Source organism: Oryctolagus cuniculus, chromosome 8 (genome assembly GCF_051225735.1).
Source record: "Oryctolagus cuniculus isolate XC-2025 breed Fujian yellow rabbit chromosome 8, ASM5122573v1, whole genome shotgun sequence".
In the NCBI taxonomy this organism is placed as follows: domain Eukaryota; kingdom Metazoa; phylum Chordata; class Mammalia; order Lagomorpha; family Leporidae; genus Oryctolagus; species Oryctolagus cuniculus.
The window spans coordinates 44431987-44454781 of record NC_142874.1 but is presented as its reverse complement, the minus strand read 5'-3'; the positions used below and the strand labels follow the sequence as shown (position 1 = coordinate 44454781).

Sequence of the window (22795 nt, the reverse complement as noted above, 5' to 3'; positions counted from 1 at the left end):
CCTCTACCAACGTAGGAGACCTGCAGTAAGCTTCTGAGTCTGCTTCAACCTGGCCCAGCCCTGACCACTGCAGCCATTTGGGGAATGAACCAGTGGATGGAAGATCTCTCTCTCTCTCTCTCTCTCTCTCTATATATATATATATATATATATGTATATATCTGTCTATTTCTCCCTCTAACTCTGCCTTTCAAGTAAAAACAAAATAAATCTTAAACAAAAGAAAAGGAAATTAAAAAACCACTGCTAATCTCATCACCCAGTGACCAATGCAAACTCTTGCTTCCTCTAGGTAAGGTACTAGTCTAAGTCATTTATGTATCTTGTATGATTTAAGCATGTAAAATACATAAATAAATACCTGATTAATAAATAAAAAACCCAATAAACATCTAGATTCTATATCTAATACCCCTCTACTCATCTTACAAATGAAGAAACTAAGACACTGAGGAGTTTACTAGTACATAGTTCAGATTATCCTAGCTAGAAAACAGTAGAGCCAGAATTTTAATTCAAGCAATAGGGCTTCAGAAACTATATTACTATTATTGTGGGAGCAAAGGGAAATTTCCCCTCTGCCCTTTGTATGTTTACCAAAATGAAGTGCCAACCTAGAAATTAAATAGGAGAAAAGAGCATGGATTTTTTTAATGTGCAAAAGGCAAAGAATCACAGCATGATGGGATATCAGAGGAGTGTAATTACTCACTAACCCAACATGATTCAGAAATTTATATATCCCTTTTCTATTGGAGAAAGGGAAAATAGGTGACATAGCAATTTTTAGTAGAGTAGTAAATGACTTTTAAGGGAAATTAGTGGACTTGAGGAGTACACAACAATCTGAGACAAAGTCTTTGGGACCACAAAATAGACAATGGATTATAAATTATTCTCTATGGGAACCAATAGAGGACAATGGTGTGACAAAAATGTGTTCAGGTGTGCTGATCAGTTTCAGTCTTTCTTCCTTTGATGTGAATTTGCTTTATCAAAGCAAGGTGAAGGGATCAGAGGTAATTGCTTTAGTAGGTCCAAACTATAAGGGAATTTTGCAGATGGCTTTTCCTTGCACATTGAAGGAAGAAGCAAGACAAGGTTGAAGACCCTTAATTCTAAGCCTGCTTTTAAGACTTTTTAGTTTCCCTTAGTTAAGCCTGCCAAAAACTGTCATATTTGGGGAATATCATTCTCTGAACCCAAACAATATTTTATACTAACTCTGTTCATCAAATTACCATGCATAATATACTCTATTCCTTTTCCATGTTCATGCATATATAAGTGATTACAAACTTTCTAACTTCTTATACTTAACGTTATCATGATATCTTTCTTTGTAAATGTATGAAATGCACATTGTTATTTTGGCCTACTATATAGCAACTCATTGTATGGATTTAACATAGAGATGGTTAATTCACCAATTTCTTTTGCTCGATATTTGGCTTCCATTCCACTTTCTTGTTACATTTTAATTTGTTTTCTTTTTATTTAACACATTTGTACCTATCTATGCAGTAAGTAATATAATTAAATATATGTATGTCATATGTAATGATCAAATCAGGGTAATTAGTACTTCTATCCCTTCAAACATATATTTCTATACATTGGGGACCTTTAGACTCTTCTAGTTATTTTAAAAATAGATAAGAAATTGTTGTAGAATATAGTTACCCTAATGTGCTATAGACACCTAGAACTAATTCCTGTCTAACCATCTTATGATCTCTATTATTTGACCTCTCTCTTTCCCTCTGACATTTTACTCTTCTTAGCCTCCAGTGACCACCAACATACCCTCTTCTCTGAGAGCAATATTTTGGCTTCCATAAATGGTTAAAGAACATGTGGTATTTGTCTTTTCATGCCTGGTCACTTCACTTAGCATGAAGTCCTCCAGTGTCATCTAAGTTACACAAATGAGAGGAACCCCCACCTCCCTCCCTTCCCCCCTCCCTCCCTCCTTTCCTCCTTCTCTTTCTTCCTTCCTTTTAGGGGTATAGACTAGAGATAGAAGGGGGAAGGAGACAGGTAGTGGTGTGTGGAGAGAGCTTCCATCTGCTTGTTCAATTCTCAAATACTGGCAACAGCCAAAGCTAGAAGCAGGAGTTCAATCCAAGTCTCCCACATGGGTAGCAGAAACCCAATTATGCCCACTACTTCTGCCTCCCAAAGTCTCTACTGGCAGGAAGCTGGAGTCAGGAAGAGAAGTAGAGGATCAAACTGAGGCACTGTGATGTGACACACAGGCATCTTCACTGTCGGGATAATGCTCACACTCATTCTGGCTGAATGATATTCCATCATACATATATATCACATTTTCTTCAGCCATTCTATCCATTGATGATACTTTGGTTGATTACATACCTAGGTTATTGTGAATACTGCTGATATAAACATAGGAATGCAGGTATTTCATTGATATAATGATTTCATTTTCTACAATATACACTAGTGAGACTGCTAGATCATACAGTAGTTCTATTTCCAGTTTCTGGGTGAATGTCCATACCATTTTTCCATAATGGTTGTACTAATTTCCATTTTTATCAAAAGTGTATAAAAGTTCACTTTCTCTATATCCTCAACAGCATCATGAATTAAAATCTTGGAACATTCATATTTGCATACTTACTTTCTTTTCCTAGTATAAATGCCTAGAAATAGAATTACTGGTTAAAATGTTCTATAAATGTTATGGGGCTGGCATTGCAGACTAGTGGATAAAGCCACCTCCTGTGACAACAGCATCTCATATAGGCATTGGTTTGTGTTCCAGCAGTTCCACTTCTGATCTAGCTCCCTGTTAATGCCTTGAGAAAAGCAGAGGAAGATGGCCCAAGATGGCCCCTGCCACCCAAGTGGGAGACCTGAATGAAGCTCCAGGATCCAAGATAGATTCTGCCTGGTCCGGTCCTGGCCATGGAAGCCATCTGGGGAGTGAACCAGCAGATGTAAGACCTCTGTCTCTAACTCTTTCAAATAAAATAAATCTTTAAAATAAAAATAAAAGTAAAAAATAGTTATATAAATATTACTGTAGCTTTTAGTATTTTAAAGCATTTTTCCTGACAAAAAGAAGAAAGAAACAGGTGGATGAGGGAGGAGATTGTGACTGTCCTATTGAGAGACTTGCATTTGGACTTGACACATAGTATGCACTGAGTAAACAGTAAGTAAATGACTAGCTTGTAAGATTCATTAATTTACCTGTCACTAATGTAGCCAGGCCTATGGGTCTGGACAGAGGACTGAGACATCCTGAAAACAGGATCAAGGTAAATATGAGAGTTTTGAATATGCAGGTAGTTTTGCAAAAAACTACATATGGAATTCTAGAATTAACTAGTTAATTCATATGCCACCACAAATGGGGCCAAGATACACTGACGAAATGTAGTTTAATTTACTTTCTAATATTTGGCCCATAGTTAAGTATTATTTAAATTGAAACTTAGAACTAATGGCAATTTTTCAAAGATTTCCTACGAATTGAAGATTCTGACAGAAGTAGACATTCATGTACTTAAGCAAAACTTTTTAAACAGTAAGGTGAGAATGGCAGAGTTGCTTCAATACAAATGCAAAAGGTCGTGAGAGCTTCTATAATTATTTTATAATATTATAATTCTGTTAATTTGATCAGTGCCACCTAAACAGACATAGTCATGGAACAAAACAGAAACTCTTCACTGACCACGAAACTAGGGAAGGAGGATCAAGCTCACAGGTCTGAATCACAGAAATGCAGTTGTCATATTTTCAAATGCACCAAGTATTATCAACTAAAAATTAGCTCTAGTAAATTAGAGAACCATAAACAACATCTGTTGATGAAAAATTAACATATAGCATGCACCCATACCTATAATTATTTTTATAAAAGGAATAAATGATGATCTTTGAACATAAAATTTAGAAGTACACTGAAGAAGTACACTTTTGTAAACTTAAATTTCACTTTCATTTTCTTACTGCAGTTCAAAAAGAGAAATTTGCAAAGCGGAAGAAATCATACATTTTTCAAACTCACATTTTCATATTTTGCCCTGTGTAATTATTTATTAGACCATAACCTTATGATCTACCTAAAAATAAGGGGCCACCCTAAAAATTAGTGGTTTCCAGGGGTAGTGTTGTGGTTCAGTGGGTTAGATGGCTGCCTGAGACACCAGCATCCCATATGGATGCTGGTTCAAGTCCCGGCCTCCCCATTTCCCATCCAGCTCCCTGCCAATGTGCCTGGGAAAGCAGAAGAAAATGGCCCAAGTACTTGGATCACTGCCATCCACATAGGAGACCTGGGATGGAGTTCCAGACTCCTGGATTCAGCCTGACCCTTCCCCAGCTATTGCAGCCATTTGGGGAATGAACCACCAGATCAAAACTCTCTCTCTCTCTCCCTGTCTCTCTCTCTCTCTCTTTCACTCTCATTCCTCCCTCCCTTTCTCTCTCTCCCTCTCCCCATGTAACTCTGCCTTTCAAATAAATAAATAAATAAATCTATTTAAAAAAAAAAAACTAGTACTTTGCAAAGCATCTTTAGGGTAATTGCAAGTAGTTTATACACAACTTGTCTGTCTGATTTGAACAGAAACTTTTATAGGATCTCACAATGCTAATCAGTTCTAGAGCCTATTCCTGCATTGTTAACAAATATCCTAACCGATTCCATTTTCCTCTCTGCTGCTTATGTACTCATTCCTAAGTTTATTGTTATCTGTATTACATGGAGAACTAGATTTAAAAAAAAAAATTGGTGTGTGATGACTTTTTTAAAATATATTTAAGCACGGGCTTTCAAACACCCTGAGTTACCACATGCCCAAGCACTTACTTGTCTTTCCCCCTGCATTCCCATCACACTTCCAACATTAATGAAATGAAGCTAACTGCTAAGATAGGAAACAAGGAACCACAAAAGCAGCTATAAATAAAGACAGGGCAGCCCCTGTGGATTGAGGTTCAGGCTCTATGTGCCCCAGGCTGTCATTGGAAGTACATGCACTTGCACTTAATTTCAAAGGGCGTTGATCTTCCTCATTAAGCAGAACATGTTTTCATTAAAAATGGGAAGTTTAGGTGTCAAGAGACCTTTACCTTCCACCACTTATAGAAGAAACAATGCTTTGAGAAATACTCAACCCTCCTGAGAAAGACACTATAGAAAAAGATAATATACCTGATCAAATGTATTATTAATGAGTGTGCCACTTGTCTCAAAATCATTATTATTCTTCCTTGGATTACTGACTTCATTTAAATATACTGAAAATGATTTTCAAATGAGTTAATTTTTCTAGTTATAAAAAACTTACTTAAAAGTCTACATTATTCATTTAAATTGGTAAATTAACCACTTTTTTAACAGCTACTACCCTGATAGACAAGCCTGGGCATCAGGATAAACTAGGTAAAGACAGAAATTTTTTTAAAACTCATCAACTTCCAACACAGTAGCTTATTTTATTTTATAATGAATACATTCTATTATCATAGAAAAAACCAAACCTACAAAATTAAAGCTATACATAGGGGTCAGCACTGTGGCATAGAGGGTTAAGCCTCTGTTTGTTGTGCCAGAATCCCATATGGGCACCAGTTCATGTCCCAGCTGCTCCACTTCCAATCTAGCTCCCTGTTAATGTGCCTGGGAAAGAAGCAGAAGATGGTCCAAGTACTTGGCTCCCTGCACCCACATGGGAAACCCAGAAGAAGCTCCTGGCTCCTGGCTTTGGCCTGGCTCAGCCCTGACCATTGAGGTCACTGGGGAGCTAACCAGTGGATGGAAGTTTCTCTCTCTCTCTCTCTCTCTCTCTCTCTCTCTCACCCTTCCTGTTTCCCTCCTTTCCTCCCTGCTTCTCTCTGTGTATCTCTGCCTCTCAAATAAATAAATAAATCTTAAAAGAATAAAAATAAAAAATAAAGCTATATATATATACATCACTCTACCAAATTCAACTGTCATAGTACACTTCAGCCAAGAAAATGATTATCCTGCACGTGAACCTTCCAGTGTTAAGCACAGTTTGCGGCATAAATGCTGGAAGACCTACAATATGCTTTATAGCATGGCAGCATTTTCTCAAACTTCTCATAATAGCTGTGCAGTCACCCAAAAGTTATCATATTAAGAATTAATGTTAACAAGGGAGATCCAGAGGAAGCTCTGGACTCTTGACTTTGCCCTGGCCCAGTCCCAGCCATTGTGGCCATCTGGGGAGTCAACCAGCGAATAGGAGCACTCTCTCACTCACTTGCTCACTTGCTCTCTCCCTTTATTTGTCTCTCCTTATCTCTCCGTAATTCTTTTCAAATAAATAAAAAATAAATCTTTAAAAAATAAACAAGCCACTAAAATTTTTTCAGAGTTTAAGACAGCTGAAAAAGGGGATTCTGAATGTTCCCAACACAAAGAAATTATGTTTGAAGTAACAGACATGATAATATGATCCTTATCCATGTATTGAAATATCAAACAAGAGATTCCAAGATGGCTGAACAGGGAAGATAACAGAACAACAGCAGAGTAAGTGCAATTCCAGGGGAGATCTGGAGAAAAATTTGCAATGGAAAGTCCACAGAAAGAAGAGACGCTGTAGAGCAGTGTAAATAGCACAAACACCCTGCAGTGAGCAGGGGCAACACTAGTGACTTCTGCAGCTAAGGACTGGAGTTGTCAGCTTCTGAGAGCAAGATGAGAGCAGTCCCTGTCACTGGTGATACTGTCTAAGGAAGAACCTCGCAGACAACATTGAAACTGAGTCCAGCCTGGAGCCCAGCAAGGGCTCTATGAAACTAAAACGTGTTTCTTTCTCCCCATATCCCACAAGGGGCCTGGCAACCAGCTGGGAGAAAGCGCCACCTTAATGACCAACAGAGGCTGCAGCTGCTCTCACACACGCATTTAAGGGATTTTATCACGTGGATATATCAGCGTTCCCCACTGACTTTGAATCTGGACTGAAGGGGTTTGATGGGGGCTGGGAACCCACTTAGGACTTTGAGGTGCTCTCATCTCCCCATGCAATCACAGACTCCCAGGATCAAATTGCCAATGCAGAGAACCCCGAGAGAACTAGCTCTGGAAAGGCCTCTGTTCTCTGCATGGATGGGGCAGGCATCTGGGGCTGAGAGTGGATCCACTGTTCCCTGTGACTGTAGGAGCCTTACCCACTGCGACTGTGGGAATTCTGTGACTACATGATAGGCCACAGGACATAGCTGGGTCTCTGGGCAATCACTGTGTATGGACTCAGAAGCTCAGTGTTCTCGGATTTCTTGTGGTGGGTCACTGAATAGGGTTCTGTGCTCACAATAAAGACCACTTAGATCCTCTGTGCAGCTCATGCGCCTGCATAAGGAGGGACTGTACCCGCTGTGGGATGACCTTGGGCAATGATCACCTTGATTGCAAGGAGAAAGGCTGTAATTAATTCTAGGAAATGTGATCATACCATTCTCCCTGCCGACAATACAGGAGATCTACCACACTCAACTTGGTGCCACCCTGGTTGCTCATGCCACCCTTGATCATTGGCCAGAGTTCCATGGCTCCACCTAGCACATGTAGGTGGATATCCATTGAGAGCAGTCACCACTAATCCACAGAGGCATAGTTCAATAATAAAAGGTATCAGAAGAGAAAAGGAACAAGTGTTTCCACAAAAGCCTAAAAATAAAGGCAAAAATACAAGAAACAAGAACAAAGAAGACAAAGTGACTTCCACAAAAGAACACAGCAAAATTTCAATATTAGAATATGAAAAATGAAGAGATTTACGGAATGTCTGAATATGAATTCAAAAGAATGATAAGATTACTCAGGGACACAGAAAAATAAATTCATGAGATAATGGTATCCATACATGATATGGATGACAACACTTGCAGAAAGATAAAGACACTGAAGACAAATGAAGCTGAAATATTAGAAATGAAGAATTCAGTATGGCAAATAGAAAAACAGTGGAAAGCCACAACCACAGACTTGGTGGGACAGAAGAAAGAATATCCAAGCTATAACACAAATCCTTGGAAATATCATAGACCAAAAAAAAAAAAAAAAAAAAAAAGAAGAAAATTAGATGGAAAATGGCATTTGATATTTATGGGATACAATCAAATGAACAAACATATGTGTCTTAGGAGTTCCTGAAGTATGGAAAGAAAGAAAGAAAGGATTAGAAGGCCTATTTAGCAAAATAACAGCAGAAATTTCCCTAATTTGTGGGAAGAAAGTGGCACCAAGTAGAGGAAGCACATTGAACTCCTATAATAAACATGAACAGAAAAGAACTTAACCATGACACATTGCAGTCAAACTTTCAAAAGTAAAAGATAAAGAAAAGACTCTAAAATGTGCACAAGAGAAATGCCAGATTACCTTCAGAAGATCCCCAATTAAACTAATGGTTGATTTTTTCATCAAAGACCTCTACAATGAAAATTATAAAATATTGAAATAGAAGAAGACACAAAAAGTGGAAAAACTTTCCATGTTCATGGATTGCAAGAATTAATATTGTCAAAATGTCCACACTACTGAAAGCTTTTTACAGATTACATAGGATCCCAATCAAAATACCAAGACATTCTTCTCAGATCTAGATAAAAACTATGCTAAAATTCATATGGAAACAGAAGAGTCCCCAAATATAAAGCAATTTTAAATGACAACAACAACAACAACAATAAAACTGGAGGTATCACAATACTAGACTTCACGACATACTACAGGGGCAGGCGCTGTGGCGTAGTGGGTAAGGCCTCCACCTGTGGTGCTGGCATCCCATATGGGTGCCGGTTCGGGTCCTGGCTGCTCCACTTCCTATCCAGCTCTCTGCTGTGGGGCCTAGGAAAGTATTAGAAGATGGTCCAAGTCTTTAGGCCCCTGAACCCATGCGGGAAACCCAGAGGAAGCTCCTGGCTCCTGGCTTCAGATTTGTGCAGCTTTGTGGCCATCTGGGGAGTGAAACAGCAGATGGAAGACCTCTCTCTCTCTCAGCAGATGGAGGACCTCTCTCTATCTCTGTAGCTCTACCTTTCAAATAAATTGAATGAGTCTTAAAAAAAAAAAAAGTATGGTACTGGCACCAAAAATAGACATGTAGACCACTGGAAAAGAACAGAAACCCCAGAAATCAATCTATACTGCTACAACCAACTAATCTTTGACAAACAGGCTGAGATCAATCCCTGGATAAAAGAGAGTCTCTTGAACAAAACGTGATGAGAAAATTCGATCTACACGTGTTGAAGTATGCAACAAGACTCCTACCTACACCTTATACAAAAATCAACTCAAAATGGATCAAGGATGTATATCCATGACCTGATACCATCAAATTACTAGAGGAAAACATCAGGGAAACTCTGCAAGACATTGGAATAGACAAAGACTTGGAAAAGACTCAAGGAACATAGGCAATAAAGATAAGAAAAGACAAATGGAATTACATCAAGCTAAGAAGTTTCTGTACTGCAAAGGAAATACTCAGCAAAGAGAACAGGCAACCATCAGAATGGGAGAATGCATTTGCACACTATGCAACTGATAAAGGATTAATATCAGAATCTATACTAAGGTCAAGAAACTCAATACAACAAAACAAACTACCCATGAAAATTGGTAAAGGATACGGACAGGGAATTTTCAAAGGATGAAATAAAAATGGTCACCCTGACACATGAAAAAATGCTCAGGATCACTAGCCATCAGAGAAATGCACATCAAAACCACAGTTGGTATCACCTTACCTGAATTTTAACAGCTACTAACCAAAAATCAAAAATAAATAAATAAATAAATGCCTACTTTGGAGCAGAGCAAAAGGTACACTAATCTACTGTTGGTGGTAATGTAAACTAGCATATTCTTTATGGAAGATAGTATGGAGATTTGTGAGAGATCTGGAAATAGATATACCATATTACCCAGCCATCCCACTCCTGAGAATTTACCCAAGTGACATTAAATTAGCATATGAAAGTTATTTGTACCCCCATGTTTATTGCAGCTCAATCCACAATAACTAAGACCTGGAATCAACCCAGATGTCCATCAAATGATGAATTGGTACAGAAAATCTGGTATGTATTCACAATGGATACTAATCAGCCATAAAAAACAATGAAGTCCTGTACTTTACAACAAAATAGATTAAATTGGAAATTATTTTGCTTAGTGAAATAAACCAGTCTCAAAATGGCAAATACCATATTCTCTAATATGTGGCAGCTAATACAGAACACAAAAAATGTATAGGACTGAAATGATTATCTTGGTATATGATTGTCATTTTTAGCCCTTGTTTATACTTCTGTGGAACTATGGTCTTCCTACTTTTTATTCATTGAATACTATGATGAGTGGTCAATTAACTCTGTGAACATATGGTGGATTAAAATTATGACTTTGCAAATTCTGATGAGAGGAATGGGAGGGAGTAGTATCAGGTAGGGGAGTGTGGTTGTCTTCTTGGAATTGTACCTATGGAAAGAATAAAATCTGTCCTGTTTATATTAATTAAAATAGTATCATACTATATACCATAAATAAGTATATAATTTGGATCAAGAATAAAAATACATATATTAAAATAGCAACAGAGCAGTGTTTACATTCTACAGGTGTAAATGTTCCTATACAATATGTGCCGAAAGGCTGTTAGAAGTGCTATATGTAGCTTTAGGGCCAACATGGGTGTGCATAAATTAAAAATTATCTTGAAGGGATCAGCACTGTAGCATCACAGGTTAAGCCACCACCTGTGATGTGGGCATACCATATGGGCATCAGTTCATGAACAAGCTGCTCCACTTCTGATCCAAGCTCCCTGCTAATATACCTGGGAAAGCAGCAGAGGATGGTTCAATTCCTTGGGCCCCTGCACCCACGTTGGAGACCTGGAAGAAGCTCCAGGCTCCTGGTTGCGGCTTGGTCCAGCCCCAGTCATAGAAACCATTTGAGGAGTGAACCAATGAATGGAAGAGCTAGTGCACACACATGTGCACACACACTCTCTTGTGCTCTCTCTTTCACACTCTCTCTCCTTCTCCTCCTCCTCTCTCTGTAACTCTGCCTTTCAAATAAACAAGAAATAATTCTTTAAAAATATCTTAAAGACGGTGATGCTATTTCATTAACTAATTTATAAAAGTAACTGACCCATCTCTAGACAAAAATGGGAAGCAAAAAATATGCTCAAATTCTTGTATTCAACTATGTTCTGTAGAACCAGCCTCACCTTCTGTTAGAAAGAGACTAACCTTTAATTATTAGATTCTAAAAGGAAAATTATAACTTACTCTGCTCCAAAATTACTGCAGATGAGTTATTAAAATTCCAGACTTATGTAATATTATCATAAAATATGGCATTTTTCTCAAGAAAGACACAAATTGGGTTTCAGCTTATGCACTATAAAACCCAGATGGTTTGCTTAACTACTCAGACATCCTCCAGTTCAAAAGTTAATTGAACTGAAAACTAAAATTTTGATAATTGATATGCTTAGAGGGACTCAAGCAGAAGGTAAAATTAGCCTCATGCATCGGGTTTTAATAGACAGACTTGAGAAATCATAACAGTTTTTCAAAGATTATCAGTGTAGTAAAAGAAAAAATGTATCTCTTATAGGTTAACTAATTACACATTACCTGGACTTCTCAAGGTTTTGTTTTTCTTTCTCCATTTTTTTGCTCACTGAGTCAATATCTGTCACAATTTTACCCAGTTTAACTTGTTCTGGAATTTAAAAAGAAAAAGCATTAATTGCATGCTACTAAAAGTTTTCATTTTTTAAACACATTTTTTCCAATGAAATTTCAAATCCCAGATTTTTTTTTTACAATAACAGAATATTCTTTAAGAAACAAAAGTACTAATAGAGCTACTCAAAGCAAATTTTAGTGGTTCTTTTTCACCCTATGTCACTTGGATGTTTTGCAGTTACTAAAATTTAAGAGTGAAAAATATCAAGTAAATGAACTACATATATCAGAAAGAAGATAGCTCCTAGAGAAATGCCATCACATACCAATGAATGCAAAGAGACTCTTCTGCACATACATCAGCATTTCTTACTGTCATCATTATCCTCATAAAGCTTAGTTTTTTTAGATGGGCCTACAATTTTATAATAACTTAGCAAATCATTACTTAATGTAAATAGGAACATTGAATGTTCCATAAATATCATCATTTAATAGAGAATAGAACTAAAATCCAAAAAGACAAAGGGCCAGCTTTGAAAACAATAACAAACAAAACAACTGAAATCTAGTTCAACTGCACAGTAGGCAACATAGGGTAGCTGCAGATAATGATAATGAAGTGTACTTGGATATAACAAAAAAATTAAAAGAGGCCAGCGCTGCAGCTCACTAGGCTAATCCTCTACCTGCGGCGCCAGCACCCAGGGTTCTAGTCCTGGTTGGGGGGCCGGATTCTGTCCCGGTTGCTCCTCTTCCAGTCCAGCTCTCTGCTGTGGCCCGGGAGAGCAGTGGAGGATGGACCAGCTCCTTGGGCCCTGCACCTGCATAGGAGACCAGGAGGAAGCACCTGGCACCTGGCTCCTGGCTTTGGATTGGCACAGCGCACTGGCCGTAGTGGCCATTTGGGGGTGAATCAACAGAAGGAAGACCTTTCTCTCTGTCTCTCTCTCTCTCACTGTCTAGCTCTGACTCTCAAAAAAAAAAAAAAAGTTTTTAATTAAGTTCTTAGAATCTAAAAAATTTATATAAATGGGTTTTAAATACCTACTATTCTATATTATACAGATAATGGGACTATTATATAGTTTTATATATTATAACAAAAATACTAAGTATTTCTTGAGTACTATCTACTAATTCAGGTATTTTAAAAGATATAGAGAACATATGAAACAAGCCTTTTATTTTAGAAAAATGTATAAACTAGTTTGGAGTTTCAGTATTAGAACATATTATCCTATACAAGAACATAGTAGACTACCTTATATAATTTATATTTAAAATATATAGATATATATATTAAAATATATAGATAGGGGCATTGAATAAAGGAGAGTTCTAGAAACGCAATTAAAACATGAAAATCCAATGCTGGTCCTAATTAGATCAAATACAACTTTAGATATGGAACCAGAACCTGAGCAGATTACAACTTCTCCAAGTTTATAACAATTCCCTTTTTGAAAATCTAATCTCCAAATTTCACCAAACACTAGAACTTCAGTTCTAGAACAGTCAACATAAACTACTTCTAATTAATTAGTAAAAGAGACCAGAAGAATGGAAATAAAAAATGCCTATGAGAGAACAGCACATACCAATGAATGGAAAGATTCTCTTCTATTCATATATGCAGGTAAAATGATGAATACTCCCATTCAGGAGTTTTGTAATAAAACGAAGCAAAAGGAACATAAAGCATTAAAACTGCCAACCAGAGACAGGCCCTATGACACAGAGGTTAAGTCACAAGTTGGGATGCCTACAACATATATTAGAATGCCTGCTTTGAGTCCCAGCCATTCTGTGTCCTATTCAGCCTCCTGCTAATGTATCTGGGAGGCAGCAGATTATAGCCCAAGTACTTGGGTTCCTGTCGCTCACATGAGAGACTCACATGAGAGACTTGGAGGGAGTTCTTGACTCCTGGCTTTGGCCTGGTCTAGCATTGCTTGTTGTGGGCATCTGAGGAGTGAACCAGCAGATAGAAGATCTCATTTTTCCTCATCTCTCTTCTGCCCTCTCCTCTCCTCTCTCTGCCTTTCAAATGAATAAATTAAAAATTTAGGAGAAGAGAACAACCTCCAGTCCTTAATACTACTTGTCATGCTCGCCTCAGAGCCCAGCTGGAATCAATCATTCATTCATTCACCTGCAATCAATCATCCTTTCAAGTCCCTTCTCTCATGACTATTCACTTATCTCCTACCTGAGGTCTTTTTGCTTGGACCATCTCCAGCTATTTTGTACACCATGCACCTCTATTCTTTCTTTAGCTAACTTCTAATACTTACTTGAATGATTTGGTCCACTACTATGGCTATATTTATCATTTAAATGTGCATGGATCACAAATCCATATGGTCTCTCTCAGACCATTTATCAGTTCCATATTTGAACAGTCAACTAAATCTCCCAATTAATGATGTTATTGTCTGTCTAGAAACCTGGAAGCTGTCTTCACTATTCATACTCCCCTTTAACTCTTTCATACAATCAATCATTAAGCCATCATTTCCCATTCAAGCAAAGCCTTTATCGTCTCTCATCTAGAACACTAATAGATTCCTCAATTAGACACCTGACTCCAACCATAACACCTTCCAATCTCTCTGCCACACTTTGCTTAAATAATATTTTATGTATAAATTTTGAATTTTAAAAACAATTTTGTTATAACTTAATCTCACCTTAATCACAGAAAATGTTCCATATAATTGCAATTTTAAGAAACATGTTGACTTCTGCTTTATAGATCTATTCAGTTTTCATAATGATCTATATATGTCTGAAAATAACATATATTCTCTGTTTTTAAAAAGCACTGTCCTGGGACCAGTATTGTGGCAAAATGGGTAATAGCAACACCTACAACACTGGCTTCTCATATGGGCACCAGTTCGTATCCCAGCTGCTCCACTTCTGATCCAGCTCTCTAATAATGGCCTGGGAAAAGCAGCAGAAAATGGCCTAAATGTCTGAGCTGCTACAACCCATGTGGAAGACCAGGAAGAAGCTCCTGGACCCTGGCTTCAGCCTGGCCCAGTCCTGGACATTGCAGCCTTCTGGGGAGGGAACCAGTGGATGAAAGATATCTCTCTCTCTCTCTTTCTCTCTGACCCTCCATCCCTCTCTGTAATTGACTTTCAAATAAATAAATATTATTTTAAAAAGCAGCATTGTCCTATATTTATCAAATGAATCAAGCTTACTAATTTAACTATTCAAATACTAACTTTACTGATATATAATTACTTCATCATGTAGTCCTTGAAAATACATCTCATCCAAACTCACAATAACTACCCAAAAAGCACTGTTGCAATCATACTAATATATAATACATAATCTCCTAATTGTACCCAAAACATCCCTTCTATATGTTTCCTTTTTTCTTATTTTGCAATCTAACCAACACTCACACGGTCTCTTAGGCCAATTTTAACCTAGAGCTTCTCCATCCAATATGGTATCCAACAGGATATAACTACTAAGTACGGTTACCCTGAATCAAGACATGTTGTAAGTATAATATGCACTGTGGACTTCTAAGATATAATAATTATATAGTAATCATAATTATACAGTAACTACATTTAAATACACATTTGCATTATCTTTCAACTGAAAACTGACGAACATTCTCATCATCCTTGTTCAGCTTTTTTGTCATAGCTATCCTTGAAAGAGACCTAGCTTCTCTTTTTCTTTTTATTTATTTGAAAGACAGAGGAACAGAGAAAGGGAGACAAATAGGCAAATATCTCCCATTCACTGATTTACTCCTCAGATGCCCTCAATGCTCAGGGCTATGCCAGGCCAAAGCTAGGATTTGGGAATTCAATATGGGCCTCCCACGTGGGTGGCAGGGACCCAAATACTTGAGCCATCACCTGCTGCTTCAAAGGCCTGCTCCTCTAATTGTTTTATGATTAGACTGAAGTGAAACAAGAATACTATGTCAAAGCATACAAGGCAAAGTATCCTCCCCATTACAACACAACAAAAGATGCACTAAATTTGATCACTTGGTTAAGGTGGTAAGACAAATCTCTCCATCATGAAGGAACTTATTTTTTACTGTTTTGATTGATACATGACAATCTTTGGCTGATACTTGGAATCCATATAAGTATCTTTCTCCTTAACCATCTTTTATAAGAAAAAAAAAAGGTTTCAGTACCCAATAAAAACTCTTAGCTAACTTAGTTACTACCCTGTATATGCAAAATATTATCTTCCTTTGGTCTATCATTCCTCCTACATCATAAGTTCACATTCATCCAGAGTTTTCCTTTTTTATTAATATGGACACATTAACTGATTCTTTTTTTTTTTTTTTGGACAGGCACAGTTATGACACAGAGAGAGAGACAGAGAGAAAGGTTTTCCTTTTCCATTGGTTCACCCCCGAAATGGCCACTACAGCCAGCGCACTGCGCAGATCCAAAGCCAAGAGCCAGGTGCTTCCTCCTGGTTTCCCACGCAGGTGCAGGGCCCAAGCACTTGGCTATCCTCCACTGCCCTCTCAGGCCACAGCAGAAAGCTGGACTGGAAGAGGAACAACCAGGACAGAATCCAGCGGCCCAACCAGGACTAGAACCCGGGGTGCCGGCGCTGCAGGCAGAGGATTAGCCTAGTGAGCCGCAGCACTGGCCAATTGATTCTTAGTAAGTGTGTTTAATACCATCTTTATGCCTTCTGTTCACCATGCCAAAATCAGACAGTCAGAGCCAAATGGATCCTATATCAATGTCCTATCACCATTAGTCTTTGTGTATTCTGCCACAATAAGAGCTGTGTCACCTTCTTCTTTCCTTGTCTGTGTCCTGGAATTTAGGTCTCCAAAAAGCAGGGGCCATTGTCTTCTCTAAAATTACCTTTCAGGGGCAGGTGTTGTGGTGTGGTGGTTTAGCCCTATACTGGAGCTGTTCCACTTCATATCAGCCTCCCTGATGGTGCACATGGGAACGTAGTGGGAGATGGACAAATGAATGGGCCCCTTCCATCCATGAGCAGACGTCAATGGAGTTCTTGGCTCCTTGATTGAGCCTGGTCCAGTGCAGATAGTTTCAGTAATGTGAGTAGTGAACCAGTGGATGGAAGATCTCTTTCTCTGTCTCTCCCTCTTTATCACTCTTTCAAATAAACAAATTTTTAAAAAAAGTAAAATAAAATTATCATTTTTCCTTTCACTAGTGTCACCTAATTAGAAAAACCTGGTAAAATTTATGGTAAAATTTTCAATAACTCTCCCAGACTTTTTAACATTTCATGTTTTCTGTTTGTGTTTCATGTAATAAATTTACAATACATTTTAATTACAATAATGCATTGTATACATCATTACCTAGAAAGAGGTTTTTAAATGTTCTTGCAACAAATGATAATTATTTTAGTGATGCGTAAGTAATTATACTGATTTGATCATGGTACAATGTATACATGTATTGAAACCTCACAGTATACCCCATAAAAATGTACACTGTGTTACAATAAAATTTTTAGAAAGTACACTTTCTAATTTACTAATTTTATCTTCAGGAATACCCTATTATATTTATTTCTAGAAGTTTCTTTGGTTCTCAATGCAATCTTCCTGAACATTTTTATACTCTCTAGTTTATGGCAATGTTAATATTTTCATTTTTAAATATATTAAGTATATTTTATCCTATATCAGATAATTATAATATCTATAGTATTTGTGAATCTAAATACACTTGGGGGATAGCAGTTTATTTCTCATACATTTTGATATCTTTAAATTGCTAATTCACATTATGTAGAATTGAGAATTATCAGTAATCCATATTCTATGGGAAAGGGAATTATTCAAGTTAAATGCAACCTGGGATCTTTTAAAATCTATTCCTCAAGAAATAATTTGCTTGCTTCTCCAGGCATTTGTGAGCATCTTCAACTCATGATAACTGGGAACTAATTTCTCACTTTAGGGATTTCTGAGATACCAGTAATGTGAATTCTGACTCAATCCCAAGTGAGCACATTTGTGTTTATAAATCATAAGAAAACTTTTCTTGTTTATTTCTTCTCTTAGAGCAGTCTGAGACACTGCCTTTCCTTCTACAAACAAGGCTGGTCTGTTTGTCTTTCTGTTTATCTTCCTGGTATAGTCTTTCATTGCTGGCATCATCTTTGGGGAAAGGGGGGTCTGGATTTCAGGAAGGGTTTCACATGATATTTCATCTTGAACATGACATGGGTACTTTCACTGTGCCTTGATCAGGCAATTTCCACTAAAATGGAAAACTAAAGACCACCAAAAACAGATACCCTAGGAGCAGAAGCTGAGCTGTACCCTAAGATACCTTTTGGATTTGTTCTTCTGTCTTTTCCACTTTGGATTCCATAAAAATTCTCCACCAAAATGAGTGAAATAAGGAATGTCTGAAATCATTTTCCTCATTTTGCTAGTCATTTGTATTTCAAGACTCAGCACAAGGGATGTTATTTTATCTATCTTTGATATCTAGGCAACTGCAACACTCATTGCTTCTTTGGCTCACCTCTACCTTATCATTCCGTAGACCCTTTGATGATATGGATTGGAGATTACTCCCCTTGAAACCTCAGTACCTCATTGTAACACACAGCACATTCTCCAAACATCCATTCTAAGACTGAATGAGTTTTTAATCATTTTAAAAATATATTTAAATAATTTTAATATTATTATTTTATGTTTGCCAAAGACAGAAAAAAATCTTTATTTCTTTCTTTAACATCATAGATACTATACACATACTTCCTTCAACTAATTATCATTTCTCTCTCACACACACACACACACGCATACACACACATACATACACACACTGCAGGAACCCTAATTTAGGTTGTAAAACCAGTTTATCTTAAAAGTTAAACAGAAGGGGCCAGCGCTATGGCTTTGCAGGTAAAACTCCGCCTGCAGTGCCAGCATTCCATTTGGGCGCTGGTTCAAGTCCCAGTTGCTCCACTTCCAATCCAGCTCTCTGCTGTGGCCTGGGAAAGCAGTGGAAGATGGCCCAAGTCCTTGGGCCCCTACACCCGTGTAGGAGACCCAAAGGAAGCTCCTGGCTCCTGGCTTTGGATCGGCCCAGCTCCAGCTGTTGCAGCCACTTGGGGAGTGAACCAGTGGAGGGAAGACCTCTCTCTCTCTCTCTCTCTCTACCTCTCAGTAACTCTACCCTTCAAATTAAATAAAAATTTAAACAGAACCAATGTGCAACTGATAATTAATCTTATAGAATTTAGTGTATTAATCATTTAGAATTTGGATGCCAAAAAAGGGAAAGTGTTCCTTATCACAGGTGTCTCCTGTGATAAGGTAAAGATTAAACAAGAACTCTTTGAAGAATATTACAGAGGGGATTTGATGTGGTGAAAATAGTTGGACTAGAGCAGCTTTAAGGTCTCTTCGCCACAGAGACTTACTGATATTATGAAAACACTTCACGTTGGTTAAATCTAAATCTTTTTCATTCAAAAAATTAACTTCATATTTTGTATATTGAGTGATTATAAAATGGTTCTCTCACCTTCCTCTTTTTAAGGCCCAGTTATCTAAACTAGATTCAATTTCATATGAAGCAATTATAATACGATTTAAAACTTAAAAGTATTTCAAATTTATAGACAGATTCATTAGTCAAGAATGACAGATTGCAGTTTACTGACATTTCACATTCTAGTGTGTGGGCTGGGTGGATGTCACATGATTTTCTACTGTTGGAATTTCCAGAACATGTGTGTGATACAGAATGCCAATTCCTCACTAGACTATGAACTCTCTGGTGATTTCTTGAAGATGGGGATGGTATTTTTATGTATCTACTCATTTATTTAATCATTCATCCAACAAATAGTCATTGAATGCCTACAATGTTATGGGCAGCATGCTAGGCACCAGGAATACAAGAAATAACCTGAGGGTTAAGATATCTATAGTCTGAGGAATAAAATCAACTTCAAATCAACTGAAGTGCTATGCAACTTTATTTTCATTATCTCATGAATTTAAGACAAGAAATGAAATAGGCTACTTAGCTTTATAATTGGAATACTTACTATCCCCTAGTGAGATACCTGAATCTTTATCAAGTAAATATCACAGTCAGTGGCTTAACAAAATTATGCAGAAGAAATGTGCTTAGATTGATCTTTAATGGGCAACCTTTCCAATGACAAAAAGTACATGGCCACAGTTCCACAACCCTCCCCCCTCCGAGCCTTTCTTCAGGTTAACTGTGCTCCAGTTCACCTGATGGATAAACACTGGTGTAGATGCCTCCTCCACCTACCCTGATCTTTCCCTTATACAAAATTGAAATGGGTGTCGAGAGACTATTTCACATATATTTCAATGTATCTGTACAGTCAGAACTTTCAGAGAGCAAGGAATTCTGGCACCTGAGTTGATTAACCTTGGAATGAAAAACAAATGTGGAAGTTAAAGACAGAGACCTCAAGGGAGCTTTAGAGTCACTCGTCCTGGAGTCATTTGTTTATATTTCAAAGTGTAATAGACCTATGGTCCCCTTCTCTAGATTGGACATGTTTACATTTAGAGAACACTTGCTTCTATCACCTGTCTCCATGTGCCTTCTTTAGTCCAGCAGTTAATCTGACCCACACAACTGCTCTCCAGACATCATCAAGTTCTTGCTCTGTTCTACAGAAAACACCTGGTTTCTTATGTTCATTCCTTTTGTAACAGCCCCTCAAAGCTGACTCTGTTGGCGTAACTGTCCCTCTGCTACCTCAACATCATGGAAGAAAGACTGTCCTCTATACCTTTAAACATACTTTCTTCAACTAATTATCATTTCTCTCATTTACAACTTCAGTTAAATACTTCAGTACTATTTTGTTTTAGCTAGCACCTGAGCATCTACTGAACCCTCTAGTACTAACTACCTTGCTGCAAATGTTGCCCACAACAAGAGTTTTTTGTAAACTCATTAAAATCATTCATTCCTTCAGGAAGTACATCAAACCATTGAGTGTGGCACACCGCAGGTGAGGTGCATGGGCCCTTGAGTCCACAGACTGAGTTTGCTGTTTTGCTGCTAGCTTTAGATAAGGTACTTCACCTAAGAGTCAATTTCCTCATTATTTTTTTACAGGCAGAGTTAGACAGTGAGAAAGAGAGAGACAGAGAGAAAGGTCTTCCTTTTGCCGTTGGTTCACCCTTCACCCCCCAAGTGGACGCTACGGCCAGCACACTGCGCCAATCTGAAGCCAGGAGCCAGGTGCTTCCTCCTGACTTCCCATGCGGGTGCAGGGCCCAAGCACTTGGGCCATCCTCCACTGCACTCCCAGGCCACAGCAGAGAGCTGGACTGGAAGAGGAGCAACCAGGACAGAATCCAGTGCCTCAACCGGGACTAGAACCCGGGGTGCCGGCGCTGCAGGTGGAGGATTAACCAACTGAGCCACAGTGCCAGCCAATTTCCTCATTCTTGACATCAACGGATGACACATCCAAGCATTAAATTAGATTGTGATGCAAATAAGTTATAAATGAAATGCATATAAAGCACTGAGTATTTAAGGGTACTTCAAAAGTTTGTGGGAAAACTGAATTAAAAGGTAAGTTTATCAAAACCACAATGAGGTTTCACCTCACTCAAATTAGAATGGCTTTCACACAGAAATCAACAAACAACAAATACTGGCAAGATTTGGGGAAAAGAGTACCCTAATCTGCTGTTGGTGGGAATGCAAACTGGTATGGCCACGGTGGAAGACAATATGAAGATACCTCAGAAATCTAAATATAAATCTACCATATGACCCAGCCATCCCACTCCCGGGAATTTAACCAAAGGAAATGAAATAAGAATATGAAAGGAAATGAAAGAGTGATCTGAACCCCCATGTTTAATGCAGCTCAATTCACAATAGCTAAGATAAGGAATCAGCCCAGATGTTCAACTAAAGACTAGATAAAGAAACTATCATACATGCACACTATGGTGTACTACACAGCAGTAAAAAATGAAATCCTGACATTTGCAACAAAATTGATGCAACTGGAAACCATTATACTTAGTGAAATAAGCCAGTTCCAAAAACACAAATACCATATGTTCTCTCTGGTCAGTGGTAACTAATAAGAAAGTGTACCTAAAACGTACTTCATTATTCCTACTATAGGGGTGAAATTGACACTTTGTAATGTGATTATTTTGAACAGCCCTTGTCTTGACTGTTGAGGAACAATATTTTTTGTTTGTTTTTGTTTTTTTTTTTTCTTCATACTATTTGTTGAACTCTTTACTTAGTGTAGGGTTAATCTGATGAGTATAAAGTTAACTCAAAATAGATTGCTGTAAAAAATAAAAACGGAATGGGAGAGGGAGGAGGAAGGGTGAGAGTACACCAGGATGGAGGTAGGGTGGGAAGAATCACTATGTTCCTAAATTTGTATAAATGAAATGAATGAAGTTTCTATTCTTTAAAAAAAAATTAAAATGGTAAGTTTATTTTAGCACAAAAAATTGAAATCCATCACTTTTTCATAATATGTACTTCTCATGAACATTTGGAAGACCTTTCATGTGCACATGTGCACCAAAATAAATTTTTTTGGTTTCATTTTCTCCAAATTTTTAAAAACTACCCTTAGTATACACATTCAGGAAATACAACCATTTCAGCTCCCATTAACATTTTTTATTGTCCTTCTTTGATTTTAACTGACCCCCCCCAAAAAAAAATCAGCAGCACTTGTTTTGACTGGCAGAATTCCTGTATCTGCTAAGGATACACTAGAGCAATTCACCATTCCTCCCCTTCACTATGTCCTCACAGTGGTTCAGTTTGAGGAAATGGGGTTCAGTTAAAATCCTAAATCCTCCATAGCTTGGTTCTCAAATATGAGGCATACATTTCCACAAACTGAGTCTCAGAAGTAGATAAATGCATAGGAACACTGACATAAGACCCAGATGTGAAGAACTCAAAGAAACTTATCAACCCCAGTTGGCATACTATCTGAAGAAAATTGTGAAGGAAGAAACCATCAACAGTGGGTAACATATGACTAAAAATCAATG

General features: G+C 37.7%; 1 protein-coding gene across 1 annotated transcript in view; it reads right to left on the bottom strand.

Annotated features, from left to right (window-relative positions):
• The window catches only part of IQCM (IQ motif containing M), a 459382-nt gene that overhangs the window by 373334 nt on the left and 63253 nt on the right, over positions 1-22795 (bottom strand). The window contains exon 4 of the mRNA XM_089301770.1: positions 11674-11761. Within this exon, the coding sequence (XP_089157896.1) occupies positions 11674-11761 (88 nt within the window). The remainder of the gene's footprint in view (positions 1-11673; positions 11762-22795) is intronic.